Source organism: Pseudopodoces humilis, chromosome 24 (assembly GCF_049639895.1).
Source record: "Pseudopodoces humilis isolate 2021_Gansu_Grassland_sample_001 chromosome 24, ASM4963989v1, whole genome shotgun sequence".
Taxonomy (NCBI): domain Eukaryota; kingdom Metazoa; phylum Chordata; class Aves; order Passeriformes; family Paridae; genus Pseudopodoces; species Pseudopodoces humilis.
Genome location: NC_142223.1, coordinates 6,306,767 through 6,323,793, shown reverse-complemented (window position 1 = coordinate 6,323,793; position 17,027 = coordinate 6,306,767). Strand labels below are relative to the sequence as shown.

Sequence of the window (17,027 nt, the reverse complement as noted above, 5' to 3'; positions counted from 1 at the left end):
AACCCAATAAATAAAAATTTAAAAAAAAAAGAAAATCTGTAAAACCAGCTGCCTTAAAAAATAAACCTCTTTTCCCAGCCTATGCTAATAATTTACTCTTATTCCAGGTTTTATTGGAGCTCCTTTCAAGGGAGCCCCCCTCGGTAAATACACATAACTCAGGCCAGGAGGATTTCCTCCCCGCTGGGACTTTTAATGTCCAAAGCAGAGGTGTCAAACGAGCGGCTCAAAGCCCCGTGGTGGCCCCGGAGAGTTCCACATCTGGCCTGGATCTCGGTGCTTAACACATTTTAACTCTTGCCCCGAGCAGCTCCGGATTTCCCTCGGCAGCTCGAGCCGAGGGTTAGGTTTGATTTAAGGGGCTGAGCGCTGCAAGGAAAAGAAAAAAATAAATATATCGATATAAAAATAAAGAAAAAGGAGCTGTTGAAAGGTTCAAAGGGCTGCCCCGGGCTTTGGGAGCGGGCTCGGAGCTCCCCCGGAGCAATGAGCAGCATCCCCGGGATGGGCTTGGGAAAAAGGGAGGGAGCGGGGATGGCCCTGCTCGGCTTTATCGCCTATCGGCTTTATCGTGACATCGCCACACGAGCCGCTCGTGGCTCCGGCTGCCTCCAAACCAGTTCCTACCGCTGGGCTGGCACTGGGAGCACTGGGAACACTGAGAGCAGTGGAGGCACTGGGAGCACTGGGAGCACTGGGAACACTGGGAGCACTGGGAGGACTGGAAGCACTGAGAGCACTGGGAACACTGGGAACACTGGGAGCACTGGGAACACTGGGAGCACTGGAGGCACTGGGAGCACTGGGAACACTGGGAGCACTGGAGGCACTGGGAGCACTGGGAGCACTGGGAGCACTGGGAACACTGGGAGCACTGGGAGCACTGGAGGCACTGGGAGCACTGGGAGCACTGGGAACACTGGGAACACTGGGAGCACTGGAGGCACTGGGAGCACTGGGAACACTGGGAGCACTGGAGGCACTGGGAGCACTGGGAACACTGGGAGCACTGGGAGCACTGGAGGCACTGGGAGCACTGGGAACACTGGGAGCACTGGAGGCACTGGGAGCACTGGGAACACTGGGAACACTGGGAGCACTGGGAGCGCTGGGAACACTGGGAGCACTGGAGGCACTGGGAGCACTGGGAACACTGGGAGCACTGGAGGCACTGGGAGCACTGGGAACACTGGGAGCACTGGAGGCACTGGGAGCACTGGGAACACTGGAAACACTGGGAGCACTGGGAGCACTGGGAGCACTGGGAACACTGGAGGCACTGGGAGCGCTGGGAACACTGGGAGCACTTGGAGCACTGGGAGCACTGGGAGCACTTGGAGCACTGGGAGCACTGGGAACACTGGGAACACTGGGAGCACTGGAGGCACTGGGAGCACTGGGAACACTGGGAGCACTGGGAACACTGGGAGCACTGGAGGCACTGGGAGCACTGGGAACACTGGGAACACTGGGAACACTGGGAACACTGGAGGCACTGGGAGCACTGGGAACACTGGGAACACTGGGAGCACTGGAGGCACTGGGAGCACTGGGAACACTGGGAGCACTGGGAGCAGGAATGAGTGAAGCGGTGGGTTTGTGTCTCCTGTAGTGCCGGGGAGCTGCGCGTGTCCTGAAAGGGAATTTGGGACACCTGGATGCTCTTCCTGACATTTTCATTCCCTTTTTGGTGGGCGCTAAAGCCTTTTCTGCTCCCTCTGTCTCTGCCTGCTCTGGTGTCCCCTCCTCTGGTCACATTTTGGGGTACAACAGGGTCCAAATCCCTGCAGGAGGAGGTTCAGGGGCTCAGCACCGCTCGGGATCTGCCCCATCCCTTGGGAAGCGTTCCCTGCTCTCCTGACAGGGAATGGGTGGGTTTGGAGAGCACCCAGCCATCCCAAATCCCTGCAGGAGGAGGTTTGGGGGCTCAGCACCACCCAGGATCTGCCCCATCCCTTGGGAAGCGTTCCCTGCTCTCCTGACAGGGAACAAATGGATTGAGCAGCCACAGAGGGGGTGGGGGAGCCTCTCCCTGGGGACGCCGCTGCCTTTTTCCCTCATTCCTTCGAGTCCTCTCTCCCAGAGTCCCAGAACCATCCCAGACCCCCCGTCCCAGCGCTGTGCCCGCTGTTCCCAGTGCCCCTCTGGCCCTGCTGGCTCCGGGCTGTCCCTGGCACGGAGCACGGAGGCTCCAGCCCCGGCCGCCTTCCGCGCCCTCCTCCCGCAGCAGCTCGGGAGGCGAAAGCTGCTCACGGAGGAACGCCGTGAAACAAGCGGCCACCGGCACAATTCCAGCTCCTGGCACGCTCCCGCTTTCCCAGGCTCCCGGGATGAGGGGCCGCTCCCAGCCCGGGAGCCGGGGCAGGATGCCGGGATGTGACTGGGAAAGCCGGGCCGAGGGAAGCCGGGGTGAAGGAGAAGATGAATAACTTCCCTGAAGGCTCGGCCCAGAGCGTGCCTCGGCCTGCCGGTGATTCAGCAGCTGATTTCACCCTCCCCTGCCCTCCTGGGACACGGACCTGCGGCCCGGCACCCGCCCCAAACAGCCCGGAGCCTTCAGGGAGGAGGGGACAGAGATGGGGAAAGCCGGGCTGAGCCCTGAAACCGCCCTGGGTGCTGGGAGAAAGGTGCTGGCAGCAGGGAGAGTGCCAGAAATCCTGCGGGAATGGCTGGAAGTGCCCCCAGTGCCCATCCCTCCCGGCATTCCAGCCGCTCCTCCTGGAGAGGAGAAGAGGAAAACCCCTCAACTCGAGCCAGAGGAGGTTTAGGTTGGATATCAGGGAAAAATACTTCACTGGAAGGATGGTCAAGTCTTGGATCAGATTGCCCAGGGCAGTGGTGCAATCCCCACCCCTGAGAGTGCTGCAGAACCATGGATGTGACATTTGGGGACACGCTCTGCTGCTCTGGTTGGCCCCGCAGTGCTGGGATCACGGTGGAACCGGTGAATTTATTCTCCAGCTTCGGTGATTCCATGGTTCCGTGGCTCTCCCTGCTTTAACCCCGAGCTCCTGGGGCCGAAAGGAGCAGGAGCAGCTCCAGGGAATTTTGTGCTTTCCAAATGGTCCCCCCCGGCCGTGGAGCTGCCCCGGGCGGGGCTGGGGACAGAGGGGACCAAGGCCACCCCCAGAACACGGCAGATGGCCCTGGGGACAGAGGTGGCTGCTCAGATTTTGGGGAGCAGCCGGAGCCGGGGCTGAGCGGTGAAATTGGGAGGCAGCTCCTTGCAGGGTGAGGGATGTGAGGGATCTCTGCAGCACCAGAGCTGTCCCGTGTGTGATTCCGTGATCCGGAATTTGGGATTCCCAGCAGCTCCCAACAGCGATCGCCGGCACGAGCTGCTCTGCCCAAAACCTCGCCTGCTTTTCCCCCGCCTTCAAAACGTTCCGAGGGCTGTGTCCAGCTGGAGAGGAGGCTCGCTCCCATTCCATGGGCTGCAATCCCTGCAGCTGTCAGTCAGAGCTGTTGTCAGGCAGAGCTGTCACGCCGGGCAGGCGGGGGGTGATTGACAGCCCGGTTTGTTATCTCCGAACGTGTCATCCCAGCCCAGCCTGACAGCGCGGCCGTGGGAGACTTCCAGCATCCATTTATTATGAGCTGGCTGCAGCAAATCCTTCCCCGGCTCATCCCAGCCCTTCCTGAGCATCCCTGCCCGGCTGAGAGATGGGATCTGACAGGGCCAGGGGGTGGAGGGGGGTGGGAGTTGGGTCTGAGGAATCCTGGAGGGTCAGTGAATGGAAAAGGGGAATTTCCACCCCTGTCCCAACTCCTCGGAGGGGATTTGAGGTGGGAAGTAGAGAATGGGAGGAAAATCCATGATCCAGCTCAGGATATGCCAGGATTCCATGGCTCTGAGAGCAGAGCTTCACCAGGGATTTTACCAGCAGTGGGAAGGAGGAAAAATAATGGGAAAGAAAGAGGAAAAGATGGGAAAAAAGGGAAAAAAGCAATGGGGAAAAAAGGAATAAAAACAATGGGAAAGAAGGAGGAAAAACAATGGGAAAGAACGAGGAAAATATGGGAAAGAGGAAGAAAAGCAAAGGGAGAAAAGGAAGGAAAGCAATGGGAAAGAAGGAAAAAAAGCAATGGGGGGAAAAGGAATAAAAACAATGGGAAAGAAGGAGGAAAAACAATGGGAAAGAAAGAGGAAAAGCAAAGGGAGAAAAGGAAGGAAAGCAATGGGAATGAAGGAAGAAAAAATGGGAAAGAAAGAGGGAAAGCAATGGGAGAAAAGGAAGAAAAACAATGGGAAAGAAGGAGGAAAAGGTGGGAAAGAAGGGGAAAAAACAATGGGGAAAAAGGAAGAAAAGCAATGGGAAAGGAGGAAAAGCAATCGGAAAGAAAGAGGAAAATATGGGAAAGAGAGAGGAAAAGATGGGAAAGAAAGAGGAAAAGATGGGAAAGAAGGAAAAGCTCCCAGAGGATGTTTCTGTGTCTCTCAGTCGTGCACTGACCTTGTCCTTGCGAGTTCCCCCTCCTGCAGCCCGGGGCTCTCAAGGATGCTCCCAGGTCACCTTGGCGGTGCCACCAGCCCGGCCAGCCCGGCCTCGGGGACACTTCACCCTTTCCCATCCCCTGGAGCCGCTCCAAGGCAGCCCAACCTCCCCCTGCTCCCGGCCAGGTCGCTGCCCTTTGGTCCCCACTAAAAATACCCGGCGGTGGATGTGTCTGAGCGTGTTTGGAGGTTAAATAAAGCTCTCCGTGGCCTCTCCCTGTGCTGGGAGCTTCCCAAAAAAACACACGGAGCTTGCCGTGCTCGGCAAAGACAGAAAAATAATTCCCAGCTGGATTTAGAAGGGAAAAGCTGCTCCAAGAAGCAAAAATGGGCTAAAAAATTCCTGTTGATTTCTCTGGGTGTCTTGGGTGTCACCAGGAGCACCCAGCACTGGCTTTGCTCGGTGCCTGGATTTGTTCCACCTTCTCCTGTCTTTGCTCCCAGATCCTGGGAGGGTAAAAGGGGATCCCACAGACCCCAGGAGCTCAGTTTACCCCACATCCCACAAGTGCCAAAACAGGGGGGACAGCAGGAGCAGTGAGGGGAGATGGAACGGGAGCAGGAAGGGTGGAAAACGCCCATATTCCGATTAAATCAGCGTCCCCGTGGCTTTATTCCATTGCTCCATGAAAAATCCTGGGATCACACATCCCACTGGGCTTTGGTTTAGGATTCCCAGAGAGAAAGTGAGGTTCTGGGATCATTTTTTGGCCTCCTCCCATGCGGGGGGACAGGTTTTAAACCAAGCCAAGGTCACGATCTGAGCCTCCCTCTCCCAGCTGATCCTGCTTTGTATTCCCAGAGAAAACCTGGGAGCTGTCCCTGGGTGATTTCCCTTTGGGTTTGGGGTCTCTGGACACGGAAACAGCTTTCAGGAGCAAACACAAGCCAGGGGCTGCTGCCAGAACTGTTCAATTCAGCTCCTGCTGCTGCCGATTGATTTTGGTGTCTGGGGGAAGTTTTGCCTTCTCCCCATCCCAGCCCCTGCGCTCCCGAAGGATCCGGGGAATCCCAACACAGCCCCTGAGCTCAGGATTTGTTGCTGGTTTAACACCCAAACGCTGCCAAGAAACACTTGGGCTGCTCGGAGCTGCCTTGGCTGAGCCTCCGCGGATCCTCGGGGCTCTGCTCCATCTGCTCCGCTCTATTTCTGTGCCTCGGCCTTGGAATCTCGCTCTCCTTTGGAAACCAGGCTGTTTACAAATATTTGCCTGGGAGAAGTTCTGCTGCTCCAGCAGGGAGGAGGAAAAACCTCTCAGCTCTGCACGGGCAGCACCTGGATCCAGCTGTGAGGGGGAAATGATCCAGATGTGGGCGATGGGTGCCCATGGCAGGGGCTTGGAACAGGATCATCCTCCCAATTCTGCCATTCCAGCGTCTCCCAAGTAGCCAGAAAGACCCAATTTGCCCAAAAAGAGAAGAAAAAAATAAGGATTTATCACTCCAGAGCTGCCTGCTGGCAAATCAGGGAATAAAATGAATGGAGAGGCAGAGGTGAGGTGGATGCAGGGAGGAATAATTTCATTTATGGATTTTTTTTCGTAGGAACAGCAGAGTAGGGATGGGGAGAAGCTCCCTTTGGAATATATTCCATGTTCACATATTCTGCATTTAAATTCCCACCTCCTCCTGGGACTGTTCCATGATGTCTCTGACATGAGATGAGGACGTGAAGCAGGCGGCTCCCTCCCAAATCAGGATATTCCCAGATTCCAGGATTCCAGCTGCAACATTTGAGGAGCATTCAGGAGTTTTGCCATTTCCGCCCAGTTTGTGGCCGCTCCGGGGAGATGCTCCCAGCAAAAAGCTGGTGAGGGTCTGAATTCCTAAAAAAACCAAGCTGGGAACAGACTCTGATGGCTTTAAAACCTCAAAGCCTGATGGAGGGCCGACACTTTTAATGCCGCTGTTCAGTTTAAAGTTGATTTTTAGAGTAAAACTCATCCTTTTTTAAAGCCCTGTCAGCTTTGGCAGAGCCAGCCTGGGGCTGATGCCGAGCTACCTCCCCAGGAAAATGTGGAATTTGAACCTCACTTCACGGCTGTTGCCTTCAACTTTTGGGAAAGGGTTTTTTTGGGGGGGAACACCCCCGTTCCAGCCAGCATTCCCAAGCTCTGGGAGGTTCCCAAATCGCTTGTGCAGCTCTGCAATGTGCTCGTGTTACACTTTTAATCCATCTGTGGATGTTGGAAATGCAGGTGCTGGCCCCAGGCCCCAGCAGAGAGTAATTAATAGAATATTAAATAGGAATAATTCTGTTCTTGGTGGGGGAAGGAACATCCTGTGCTGCTCCCAGGGGCCGGAGCGGGGACGGAGGGTCCTGTTCCTCAGAAACACAAACTCCCGGCAGAGCAGCTGGACAAGGAGGAGCTCTCAGAGTTCTCATTCGGGGGCTGTGCCCTCTGTGTCCCAGCAGAGCCGGGATTCCTCCGGCTCTGGGACCGATGGAAAACCAAAAATCCCTGCCTTGAACAGCTCGGGGTCACCTCGTCATAACCTCCCTGAGAATCGGCGCAGCTGGAGGAAGGAATTTGTTATCCACACGGAACATCTGTCCTCGGCCACGGGGACGGCCGCCCTTCCTCCCCACCCCCAGCATCCACCTGCCGGATTTGATGTTTTATTTCCCTTCCTTTCCCCTGGCGGTGGAAAGCTCACCTGAGCCGGGTGGGTGGCGCTGGGTTGGGTTTCCCTGCTGGATTCGCTGCTCCCATGGAATGGGAGAGGGAGATAGAGCAGGACTTTGGCTTTGAAAGGGCCGCTTTCCGGCCCTGCCTGAGAGGGGCTAAATGGGAAGATCTGATTAAGCGTCTCAGTGCGGTGACCCTGACCTCAAAGAACGCGCCGAGGCTCGGGAGGAACTTCATTTCAATTAATCAGCTTAACAGCCCGAGTGGAGCTGCCCGCGTCCATTGAGCCGGGCTCCCGCTCCTCCTCCTCCTCCTCCTCCTCCTCCTCCTCCTCCTCCTCCTCCTCCTCCTCCTCGCCATCCCAAGGGCCGGGGCTGCTCTGGGATTGCCCCAGTCACTGCCCTGGGGCTCGGGGGTCGGCGATGCCTTCATCCCCCTCATCAGCAGCCTTTGGAATATCAGGGACACCGCAGAGCCCCCATCCCTCTGGGAGCCTGCGCTTCCCAAGGGAAATGTGGGAAGCGAGGGATGGCTTTGCCCCCTTTTCCAGCCTCTCCTGCGCTCCCGGGCAGGGAAGGGGAGCAGGGAGCAGCGGGGACGGAGCTGAGGCTGCTGGGGAGGCTGAGGAAGCAGCCGGATAATCCCAGGAAGGGTCACAGCACCGTGGTCAGGGTGGGGCTGAACGGAGCCTTGAAGCTCTCAGGAGCCCCTGCTCGGGGGGAAAGGCCAAGGACAGGAGCTGGGAGGGGAGGAAGGCTCATCCAGAACCTCCAGTGATTTTCCAGGTGCTTTTTCTTTTCCCCTGGTGACTTGGGCAGGCCCAGGGAAGGGCTCTGGCTCCTGGCCGGAGCCTTTCCCTGCTCTGGGCAGCGTTTCTCGGGGTGCCCGTGGGGTCACGGCTCTGTGGAGCCACAGCTGAGCCCCTGCCGAACATTCCAGCGAGTTTTGTGCCTGGAACTCCATTCCCGGCTCCTCCGTTTAGCTGGAAATGGCTCGTTAACACCTCTCCCCACATCCTTTCCCATGGAACGAGGCGCAGCTGCTCCGGCTCGGCTGGGATGAGGAGGAATCTCCACTTTTCCCTCTGTTCCACTCCCAGCTCTCCTTCCCGCACCACACCCCGATCATTCCACGATTCCCGAGAATTCCCGGCCTCCTGAGCCATTATCGCTCTGGCTCTGCGTCCATCCCTTTGGACTTTTCCCTCCGGGGATCCGCGCACTTCGCTCTGGCCCTGCACCTTTAAAGGGACAAGGGCAAATTTCGAACCCTCTGGAAAAGCGGCTGCACTCGGGAGCTGCTGCGGGGAAATAACCTGGAAATAACCTGGAATTAACCTGGAAATAACCTGGAAACAACCTGGAAATAACCTGGAGCTAACCTGGAACTAACCTGGAAGGGGCCAATCCGTGCTCTGGCTCCAGCCCGGGGATGGAACAGACCTGGGCATCTCCTGGGGCCACCTGGAGTCTGTGGCAATGCCATTCCTTGGGAGGATTTGGGATTTCTGGGGAGCGGCCCAGCCCAGCGGGGCCATTCCAGCCCCAGCTGGAATGCAGCAGCGCTGCCTCGGGGGGCTCGGGGGGCTCCGGCGAGGCCGTGTTGGGGTTCCGGGCTCCTGCTGCAGAGGGAGAGCCCCGGGGAGAGCTCCAGAGCCCCAGGGGAACACTCCAGAGCCCCGGGGAGAGCCCCAGAGCCCCAGGGGAACACTCCAGAGCCCCGGGGAGAGCCCCAGAGCCCCAGGGGAACACTCCAGAGCCCCGGGGAGAGCTCCAAGGCGCGTTTGCACCGCTGCCACCACTCAGAAGCTGGAACGGGGAGAGGGGCTCGCTCCGCCTGGCTCAGCCCCGAGTGCCCCGGCAGGACAGGGAATGTGCCGGGTCCCGGGGCGATCCGGGCGGTGAGAGCTGCCCCAGGGAGGGATTTGGTTGCAGGCAGGCGACAGCCAGGCTTTCATCTGCTCTTGCGAGCCTCCTTCAGACGGGAGAGGAGGGGTAGGGCCCGGCTGTGGGGGATGGAGGAGAACTGCTGGAACATGATTTTTATGTCTGTGATTGCATAACGAAAGCTCCTGGGAAGCTCCTGATTCAGACGGATCCCTCGCTCTGCCCGGGTGATGGAGGGCTCTCAGACTGATCGATTGCCCACGCTGCGGTGCGGAGGAATTGCTGGACTGGATCGGTACCAGGCTCCGAGCAGCCTGCGCTCCTTTATCGAGCCGCGCCTGAGCCATCAGGAAGCTGTAAAAAGCCTTCAGGAGCCGATAATCTGCTTTTTATACCCCCGGCACACACAGGCCCCGCTCTCACAGAAGCTGCAGCCTGCTTGTTAATAGGAGCAGACCCTGAAGGATGGAATTGCATTTCTAGTGTAAAAAATAAAGATAAAAAATAAACCCGCCTGGGTTTTTGTCATTGGATGCTCTGCAAATAGCAGCTCGTTGTGAGCTGGGAAATGCTGCTGGTCCCACCGGGCTCATCCCCCCCGCCCACCCAGCGGGACAATCCCCAGGGGGATCAGGGAAATCGGGGTCCCACAGCCCCCCAGCCGAGGTAGGAGACGCCTCTGGCCATCCCAGCCCGGCTCCTGGCGTTTCTCCTGCACATTCCAGGACAGCCCCACCTCACAAATTTGGAGCAGAGCGCACAAAAAGCTTCGCCCTCCATCCCGAGCATTCCCTCTTAATGTTTTTTTTCTCCACACCGCGGCCCTTATTAATTGGCGACAATTGGAAGCGGTTCATTCTCCGTGTGCGAGAGGCTGCAATTGCTTCCACTTGGCCACGATTCAAGTGCCGGGGGTGAGTCAGAATGGGTGGCAAAACTGTCTTTTCCTCAGTCCCCCTGCTCAGCGGCAAAGAAAAAGCCACAACCCCGAGTTATTCTCTTTTATGAGGTGGGCATTGTGAGGCCAGGCAATTGAATTTACAACAGCATTGAGTATCAGAGTCTATCTGGCCCTGTCAATGAGAGCGCCGGGGAAAAAAAAAAAAGACACACATTAACCCTCAGCTCCGAGTTCCCAGGAGTTTCAATAGGGCTCCCAACTTCCCAAAGAGCCCGCTGCATACTCGATGAGACCCTTTATACCTCCTAATTACCCTCCTGACAATAGGGACAGACTCTCTCGCCGCTTTTGTGGGCTCCGAGTAACTTCTGTGCAGCCCACCCCCACCCGAGCGCGGGGAGGGGGAGAGCAGCCGCCTTGGGGAGCAGGTAGCAGGCAGGAGGTGTTTCCTCAGCTTCCAGATGCCCATTTTTTTAGGAATCCTTCTTCTGACTGCAAAACTCAGATGATATTTAACCCCCCCCCGGCCCCATCACTTCCCCCAGCCCCCAGTTTCTTACCCAAATCCCTTCCAATTCTCCTTAAATAGGGCCATAAAGTCCAGTCCTACTTTTTTTTGTTGTTTTTTGCACACAGAGAATGAGCCCGTCCTTGCCCACTCTCAAACAAAATGAAAGGGTGGAAAATAAAAATAAAAAAAAAGTCTATTTCAAAGAGTTCCTTTATTGAAACACCTGCATTTTTTTTTCTCTTTTCGTTTTTGGAAGTCTTCGACACAGGCACGCACACACCCACAGACCAACGGGATACAAACAACTTTGGCATTATAACTTTTTGAATATTTGTTACAAAACTATTTCTCATTTATTTTTTTGTTTGTTTGTTTGTTTCTTTAAAAAAAGTATCTCAAATAAAGGCATTTTAAAGGAGTAAAAATACAAGTCGAGATCCCAACCTCTGAAAATAATAAATAGCACGTTCATAGCGAGGTCCTTTTCTTCCTTTCTGCTTAAATCTGCTTAAAAAAAAAAAAAAACCCAAAACGTAACAGGGGCTCCATACAACGGAGCCAAGGAGTTGTTTTGTTTTTGTTTTGTTTTGGAGAGGGGGAATGACTGGAAGGAAGTCACCAGGGTCTCCAGACGGATTCACTGCGCTCTCCCACGGGACTCCCGGCCTGGGACGCTGGACCGATGCTGCCCCCAAATGATGTCAAGCCTTGCACGGGCGATGCCGAGGGGGTGGCGGCCGCGCTCCCCGAGCCGCCGCCCGCAGCGCTGGCGTTGGCGTAGAGCGGAATAACCGGTCCGGAGCCGGCCGGGAAGGCCGGGTTGGGGATGAGGAAGGCGAACTGGCCGTCGGTGGCCGGCACCAGCTGGAAGCCGCCGTAGACCTTGGGGGACAGCGCTTCGGCCGGGTTGAGCTTGCAGGGCACGGGCACGGCGGCTCCAGCTGCGGCCGGGGGCAGCTGGACGTGCAGCGGCTGCTGCGCCAGATGTGCGGGCTGGGCGGGCGGCGGCGGCGGCGGGGGGTAGTTCATGGCCACGATCTGGCCCAGGCACGCCGAGAGGTGGCTCAGGAGCCGCGTGCGCACGTCGGTGTTGACCCCTTCGCAGGTGGACAGGAACCGGGTCACCTCGTTCATGCACTCGTTGAAGCCGGCCCGGTACTTGCCGAGGACGGTGGGGTCGGCGCTGAGCGCGGCTGGGGGGAGGAGGGGGCGCCAGGTGAGTGGCAGGTCCGGAATACCGGCCCCGGTACCCTGTCCCCGGTTCCTGGTCCCCTGGCTCTCATCCCGGGTGTGTGGAGCCCGGTTCTCGGTTCCCAGCCCCCGTCCGGAGCCCGGTTCCCGGTTCTCTGTCCCTGAGCCCGGGTGTGTGGAGCCCGGTTCCCGGTGCTGTCCCTGACCCCGGTTCCTGGTCCCCTGGCTCTCATCCCGGGTGTGTGGAGCCCGGTTCTCTGTCCCTGAGCCCGGGTGTGTGGAGCCCAGTTGCCGGTTCCCAGCCCCCGTCCGGAGCTCGGTTCCCTGGCTCTCAGCCCGGGTCTGTGGAACCCGGTTCTCGGTGCTCTGTCCCTCACCCCAGTTCCCGGTCCCCTGGCCCTGATCCCGGTTCCCAGCCCCCGTCCGGAGCCAGGTTCCCTGTAAAGAGCCCAGTCCCGGTCTCCTGTCTCCAGCTCCCGTTCTCTCACCCTCAGTCCCCAGTCATCGGTCCATAGTCCCGTTCGCGGTGCCCCGCCTTCAGTCCGGATGCCCGACCCCCGGTCCCAGTGCAGCCCCCGATCCTCATCCCCGTCTCCCGGTCCCCACGTCCCGGTGCAGCCCCCGATCCCCGCTGGGGATCCCGATCCCCGGAGCCCCCGGGGCCGGCACTCACCGGTCATCTGCGCCCGCTGCAGGTTCCGCAGGTGCTTGACGGTCATCTCCAGGATGTCCGCCTTCTCCAGCTTGGAGTGCCGCGAGCTCTGCGGGACAAGAGCGGCTCGGTGAGGGCTGCCCGCGGCCGGACACCCCCCGGTGTCCCCGCAGCCCCACTTACGTCCTTCTTGAGCGCGTCCAGGATGAGCGTCTTGAGCTGCCCCAGGCTCTCATTGATCCGCGCCCGGCGCCGCTTCTCCATGATGGGTTTGGACGACTGCGGGGAGAGCGGAGCCGGTCAGCGCCCCCCGCACATCCCCGGGACCCCCAACACCGCACCCCATCCCCGACCGTCACCGACCTCAGCACGGCCGCGGGCTTGTCGCCATCCAGCTCCGCCGCCACCGCTGCTGCGCCCCGACCGGCACCCTCCTCCTCCTCCTCCATTTACCTTCCGGTGCTCGCTGGCGCTCCGCGGCTTGTCCGGCGTGTGGCTAGCGCTGGCGGGCGCGCCGGCGATGGGCGAGGCGGTCGGTTTCTCCATGCCCGTGTCGGCGGGCATGGCTGCTACGGCGGTGAGGAGCGGGAGACCGGGAGCGGTAACCGCGGAGGGGGGGAGGAGGAAGGCGGGGGTGGGGGGGAAGGGAGAACCGGAGGGGGCGAGCAGCGGCGCGGGCGGGCGAGCGCGTGCGGCGGCGGGCGCGGGGCGCGTGCGGCGGGCGCGGGGCGTGAGGCGGCGGCGGGGGCGCCCCCCGCCCCTCGCCCGCGCCCTTTTATAGCCCGGCGGCGGCGGCGGCGGCGGCGCCCATTCGTGTGAACCCGCCGCCGCCGCCGTTCCCACACTCGTGCTCGGCCAATCAGCGCCCGGCCCGCGCCCGGCGCCCGCGCGTCCCGCGTTCCCATTGGTCCGCGCCTCAACCCCCCCCGCCCCCTCTCCGGGGAGCCCCGCCCCCCGCCCCGGGGGGGCGGGGACCGCCCCCCGCCCCTCCGCGCGGCCGCGTGGGGTGCGGGAAGGCGGGGGGGTGAGGGGGTGGAGTGTGAGGGCACAGCTCGGGCGGGGCGGGTCCCGGCCCCGGCCCCGCCGCGCCGGCCCCGGCCCTGGCCCCGCTCGCTGCCGCCCGCCCCGTGACACCCGGCCCGGGGGCGGTGGCGGCGGCGGCGGCTGGCGCGGCACGCGAGGCCGCGGCCGGCGGGCGGCCAATGGGCGGGGGCTGCGGGCGGGCGCGCGGGCGCTCTGCTCTCCCATTGGCTGCCGCGGGCGCCGCTGTCAATCACGGCCGCGGCTCGCGCGGTTCTTCCCCCCAGCCCCCCCCTGCTCCCCCCGTTCCCAATCCGCTCCCCGCCCCCCCCGTTCCCATTCCCATTCCCGTTCCCGTTCCCATTCCTCCTCTCCCCCCGTTTTCCCGTTGGAGCACGTGCCGGAGCGCTCCCGGATCCATGGGAAAACCCCGCCCCGCCGCACCGCCCGCGGGGCCGCCGCCTTCCTCCGCTCCCGCTTCCCCTGCGCTTCCCCGGCTCCCTGCGGCCCCGGGAAGCGAATCCCGGCGGTGGCGGAGCGGGAGGAAGCTGGATGCGTCCGGGGGGGTGAACCCCCAGCGCCTTCTGGCGCGCCGGTGATGCTCCGGTGCCCCGCGACCCCCCCGGTTCAGCCGCTCAAGAAGGGTCAGCACCCCCCTGCAGCCTTGAGGGACCCCCATTTGTCCCCCTCGCCTTTATTTCCCCCGGTTTGTCCCCTCCCGCAGCCCCCCGGAGCAAATCCCGCTGCGGTGCGGCTGCGGAGCCCCGCGACCCCCGGGGTTACCGGGCAGGAGGGGACAGGACCCCCCCTGTGCCACCCGTGCCCGGGAGGAGCCGGGAACTCGTCCCCCCTCCCTGAAATTGGGGGCTCCTCCGTGACCCCCGGACGGGCAGGTGGCCTCTTGCCCCGATCCTGGTGATTTTTGTCACTCGGGCTGATTCACACGGGGCTCTGTGCCCCGATTTTGGTGATTTTTGTCACTCGGGCTCTGTGCCCACCGGCTCAGCCTGGCACCTCACATGTGCCAAGGGAGGTGCCAAACCCACCCCCCACTTTTCTGTGCCACCTTTGGGACGGGAGCAGCGTGTCCCCAAAAACCTGCGGGGCTCTGGGGAACCCCAAAACCTCCTGAGGGTCACGCTGCCCACTGGGCTCCCGTGTCCCTCAGAAATTGGGGTAACGTGGCAGAAATTCGGAGAACATGGCAGAAATTCGGGGAACGTGGCAGAAATTCGGGGAACGTGGCAGAAATTCGGGGAACGTGGCAGAAATTGGGGTAAGGTGGCAGAAATTGGGGTAAGGTGGCAGCCCCGGAGCTCCTGGCTGATTTCAAACCCTGCCCATTTAAAGACCTTTCCGGGGAACGCGGCCCTCGTGTGAAATCTCGCTGCTGCAGGCTTTAATCTTTTAATAATCATAAATTGGGAATTAGCTCCGCACAGGCCAACAGCTGAAAAAGTCGGGAGGATTCCTCGGCTGGAAAGGCGCTGCTCCTTTTTCCCCCCCTTTCCTCACCAGTTCTGAAGGATAAAAATGAGGTTTTTTATAAAACTCTCAGGAAAACGCGCCCGGTTCTGCCGCTGAAAACCGAGGGCGGCCCGGCTGAGTTTGTGGGAATTCTTTGGGAGGAGAAGGGAACCACACGTGGAATTTAATCCCCAGTTTTGGCCTGACTCCTGCTTTGCTCTTAATTTGCTCCAATGAATCATTCCCAGAGGAAAAGGAAGGGAAGGGAAGGGGAAGGGGAAGGGAAAAAGAGGGAAAAAGAGGGAAAAAAAGGGAAAGAAAACCACTTGGAAGTATTCCCATCCTCCCGGCTGATCGGATCCCGGCCCTTTCATCTCCGGAGCAATTCCAGGTGCTTTGCCACATCCAGGCTGCCGAGAGCACCCAAGGCAGCCGCGCTGGAGGAAGCGGCACCATCCTCCCGCAGACATCAAAGGCTCCAGGAGAATTCATTTATTTCAGGAGCCTTTTCCTCTCTCTCCCCAAGGCGCACGTGACCACAGGAACAGCAATTCCGGGCTGAATGATGATTTTTGCTGTGTGGGAGGTGGTGTTTGTCTGGAGGAGTCTAAATGGCAACAAAGTGAAGCCCATTCCTCTGGAAAAAGGGCTCCGAGGTGCAGGTTGTGTCCCTGGGGAGGAATAAATGTTATTAAAGGGCTTTTGGAGTGTCACTGCAAAGGTTCAGGGCTCAGTTTCCTTCTGAGAGCAATAAACTGCAGAACAACAGCCCCTTGTGCAATCTCCCTGAAAATGAGGGAGGTTGTAAAAATCCTGGGAGGAAATAAGTCATAATAATAATAATAATCAAAAAAAATAATGTCCCTCCTTCGGCCGCTGGTTCTGAATGCATTAATTACATAATTACACTGAAAAAAACAACAAAAAATGAAGAAAAAAAAAGTCACGAAGCAAGGATTTCAGCAGAATCCACATCAAGTGATGCAATTCCCGGGCGGGGAGCAGGGAGCTGGCTGTGCTCCTCTCCAGAGGGAATTCCATGGGATAACTCGGGAGAATTGGTGCCGTTCTGAACCCCTGGCATCGCTCCCAGCCCCGCTCCTCCTGTTTTCACCATCTTCAGGTTTCAAAGGTCGGTGAAACCTGGGGAAATCTCATTTCCTTGCGCTCAGCTGCAGCCGGAATTCTGTCCTCCCCCAGGATCGGAGCCTGGGTGGTTTTATTTTTGTTTTATCCCCACCTAAAGGCCCAGCTGGATGTGCCCAGGGCCATTTCCCATTCCCAGAGGTTTTACAGCCTTTTAGCGGCGATTGAAACCGCACAATGGGGACAGGATGGGGACACCGACACTGCCCTGCCACCCTCCTGGAGCTGTGCCTGCCCACCTTCCCACCCCTGCAGCTGCAAACTGCCCCCGAGCCCAGGAGGAGCCGGGAAAATTCCCGAAAAACCCCTGGGAGGTGCGAGAAGATCCATGGGGACGCGGCGGATCCCGGGAATTTGCGGGAGGAGTTGGGATGTCAGGGTGGGGAGCGGGGCTGAGCAGAGCTCAGGATTTCCTCCCCCTAAGCCGCTTTTCTCCAGCCCAGCCCGTATTTTACAGCTCTTTTCCATCTATTTCGTCACCCATGCAAGGTCCACGGGAGATGCCAGGGAAACAAATGCCAGGACTGGCCAACCCTGGGATGGCAGCTGGGATCACTTCCATTTATCCCCTTGCAGCTGGAATTGCAATTATTTCGCTCCTCTCCTGCAATTCCTGCCTTGTAGCGCTACCCCAGCTTGGGATAATTCGGCTTTTCCAGCCTCTGCTGGGAAGTGAAAGCCTTTAAACAACCTCTGGATGGACACTTGGGATTTTCCTTCTTAGGGCTTATGTGCAAAGTCCCTGTGATTCCTCTCTGGGCATGGCCTATATATTTAATCTTGATCCCTTTTTTTATAAAAACCCAACAAATAAAACCCCCTCGTGTTCACACATGGCGCGTTTTTAAATAAAAACAGCTTAAAAGCTTGGAATTCTGATGGTGTGAGGAGGGTTATTCCCCCGATTCCGGGGCTGGGGAGATGAGCAGGGGACAAACGTCTGCTGGCCGTCCCCACTTGTCCCTGCCCAGCTCCCTTTGATCCCTGAACCCCATTTTATTACATCCAGCCCCCTAAAAATTGGCAAGGCCGCTGAAAAGCTTCGCATGGAGCGGGAAGAGGCTCATAAAGGATCCCGGAGGGGCTGAGTGAGGTTTTTGTGGGGTTTTGTGGGGGTTTTGTGCGGTT

General features: G+C 59.0%; 1 protein-coding gene across 2 annotated transcripts; it reads right to left on the bottom strand.

Annotated features, from left to right (window-relative positions):
* Positions 1-10,615: 10,615 nt before the first annotated feature.
* HES4 (hes family bHLH transcription factor 4) lies at positions 10,616-12,916 on the bottom strand. 2 transcript variants are annotated; one of them, XM_014259162.2, is made up of 4 exons: positions 12,630-12,916; positions 12,450-12,545; positions 12,288-12,375; positions 10,616-11,616 (listed from the first exon to the last, which is right to left on the bottom strand). In XM_014259162.2, the coding sequence occupies exons 1-4, from the start codon at positions 12,828-12,830 to the stop codon at positions 11,039-11,041; spliced, it is 963 nt and encodes a 320-aa protein (XP_014114637.1). In that variant the 5' UTR covers positions 12,831-12,916; the 3' UTR covers positions 10,616-11,038. The 2 variants fall into 2 exon arrangements, with proteins under 2 accessions (XP_014114637.1, XP_005530499.1); XM_005530442.3 differs by having other exon boundaries at positions 12,720-12,916.
* Positions 12,917-17,027: the final 4,111 nt, after the last annotated feature.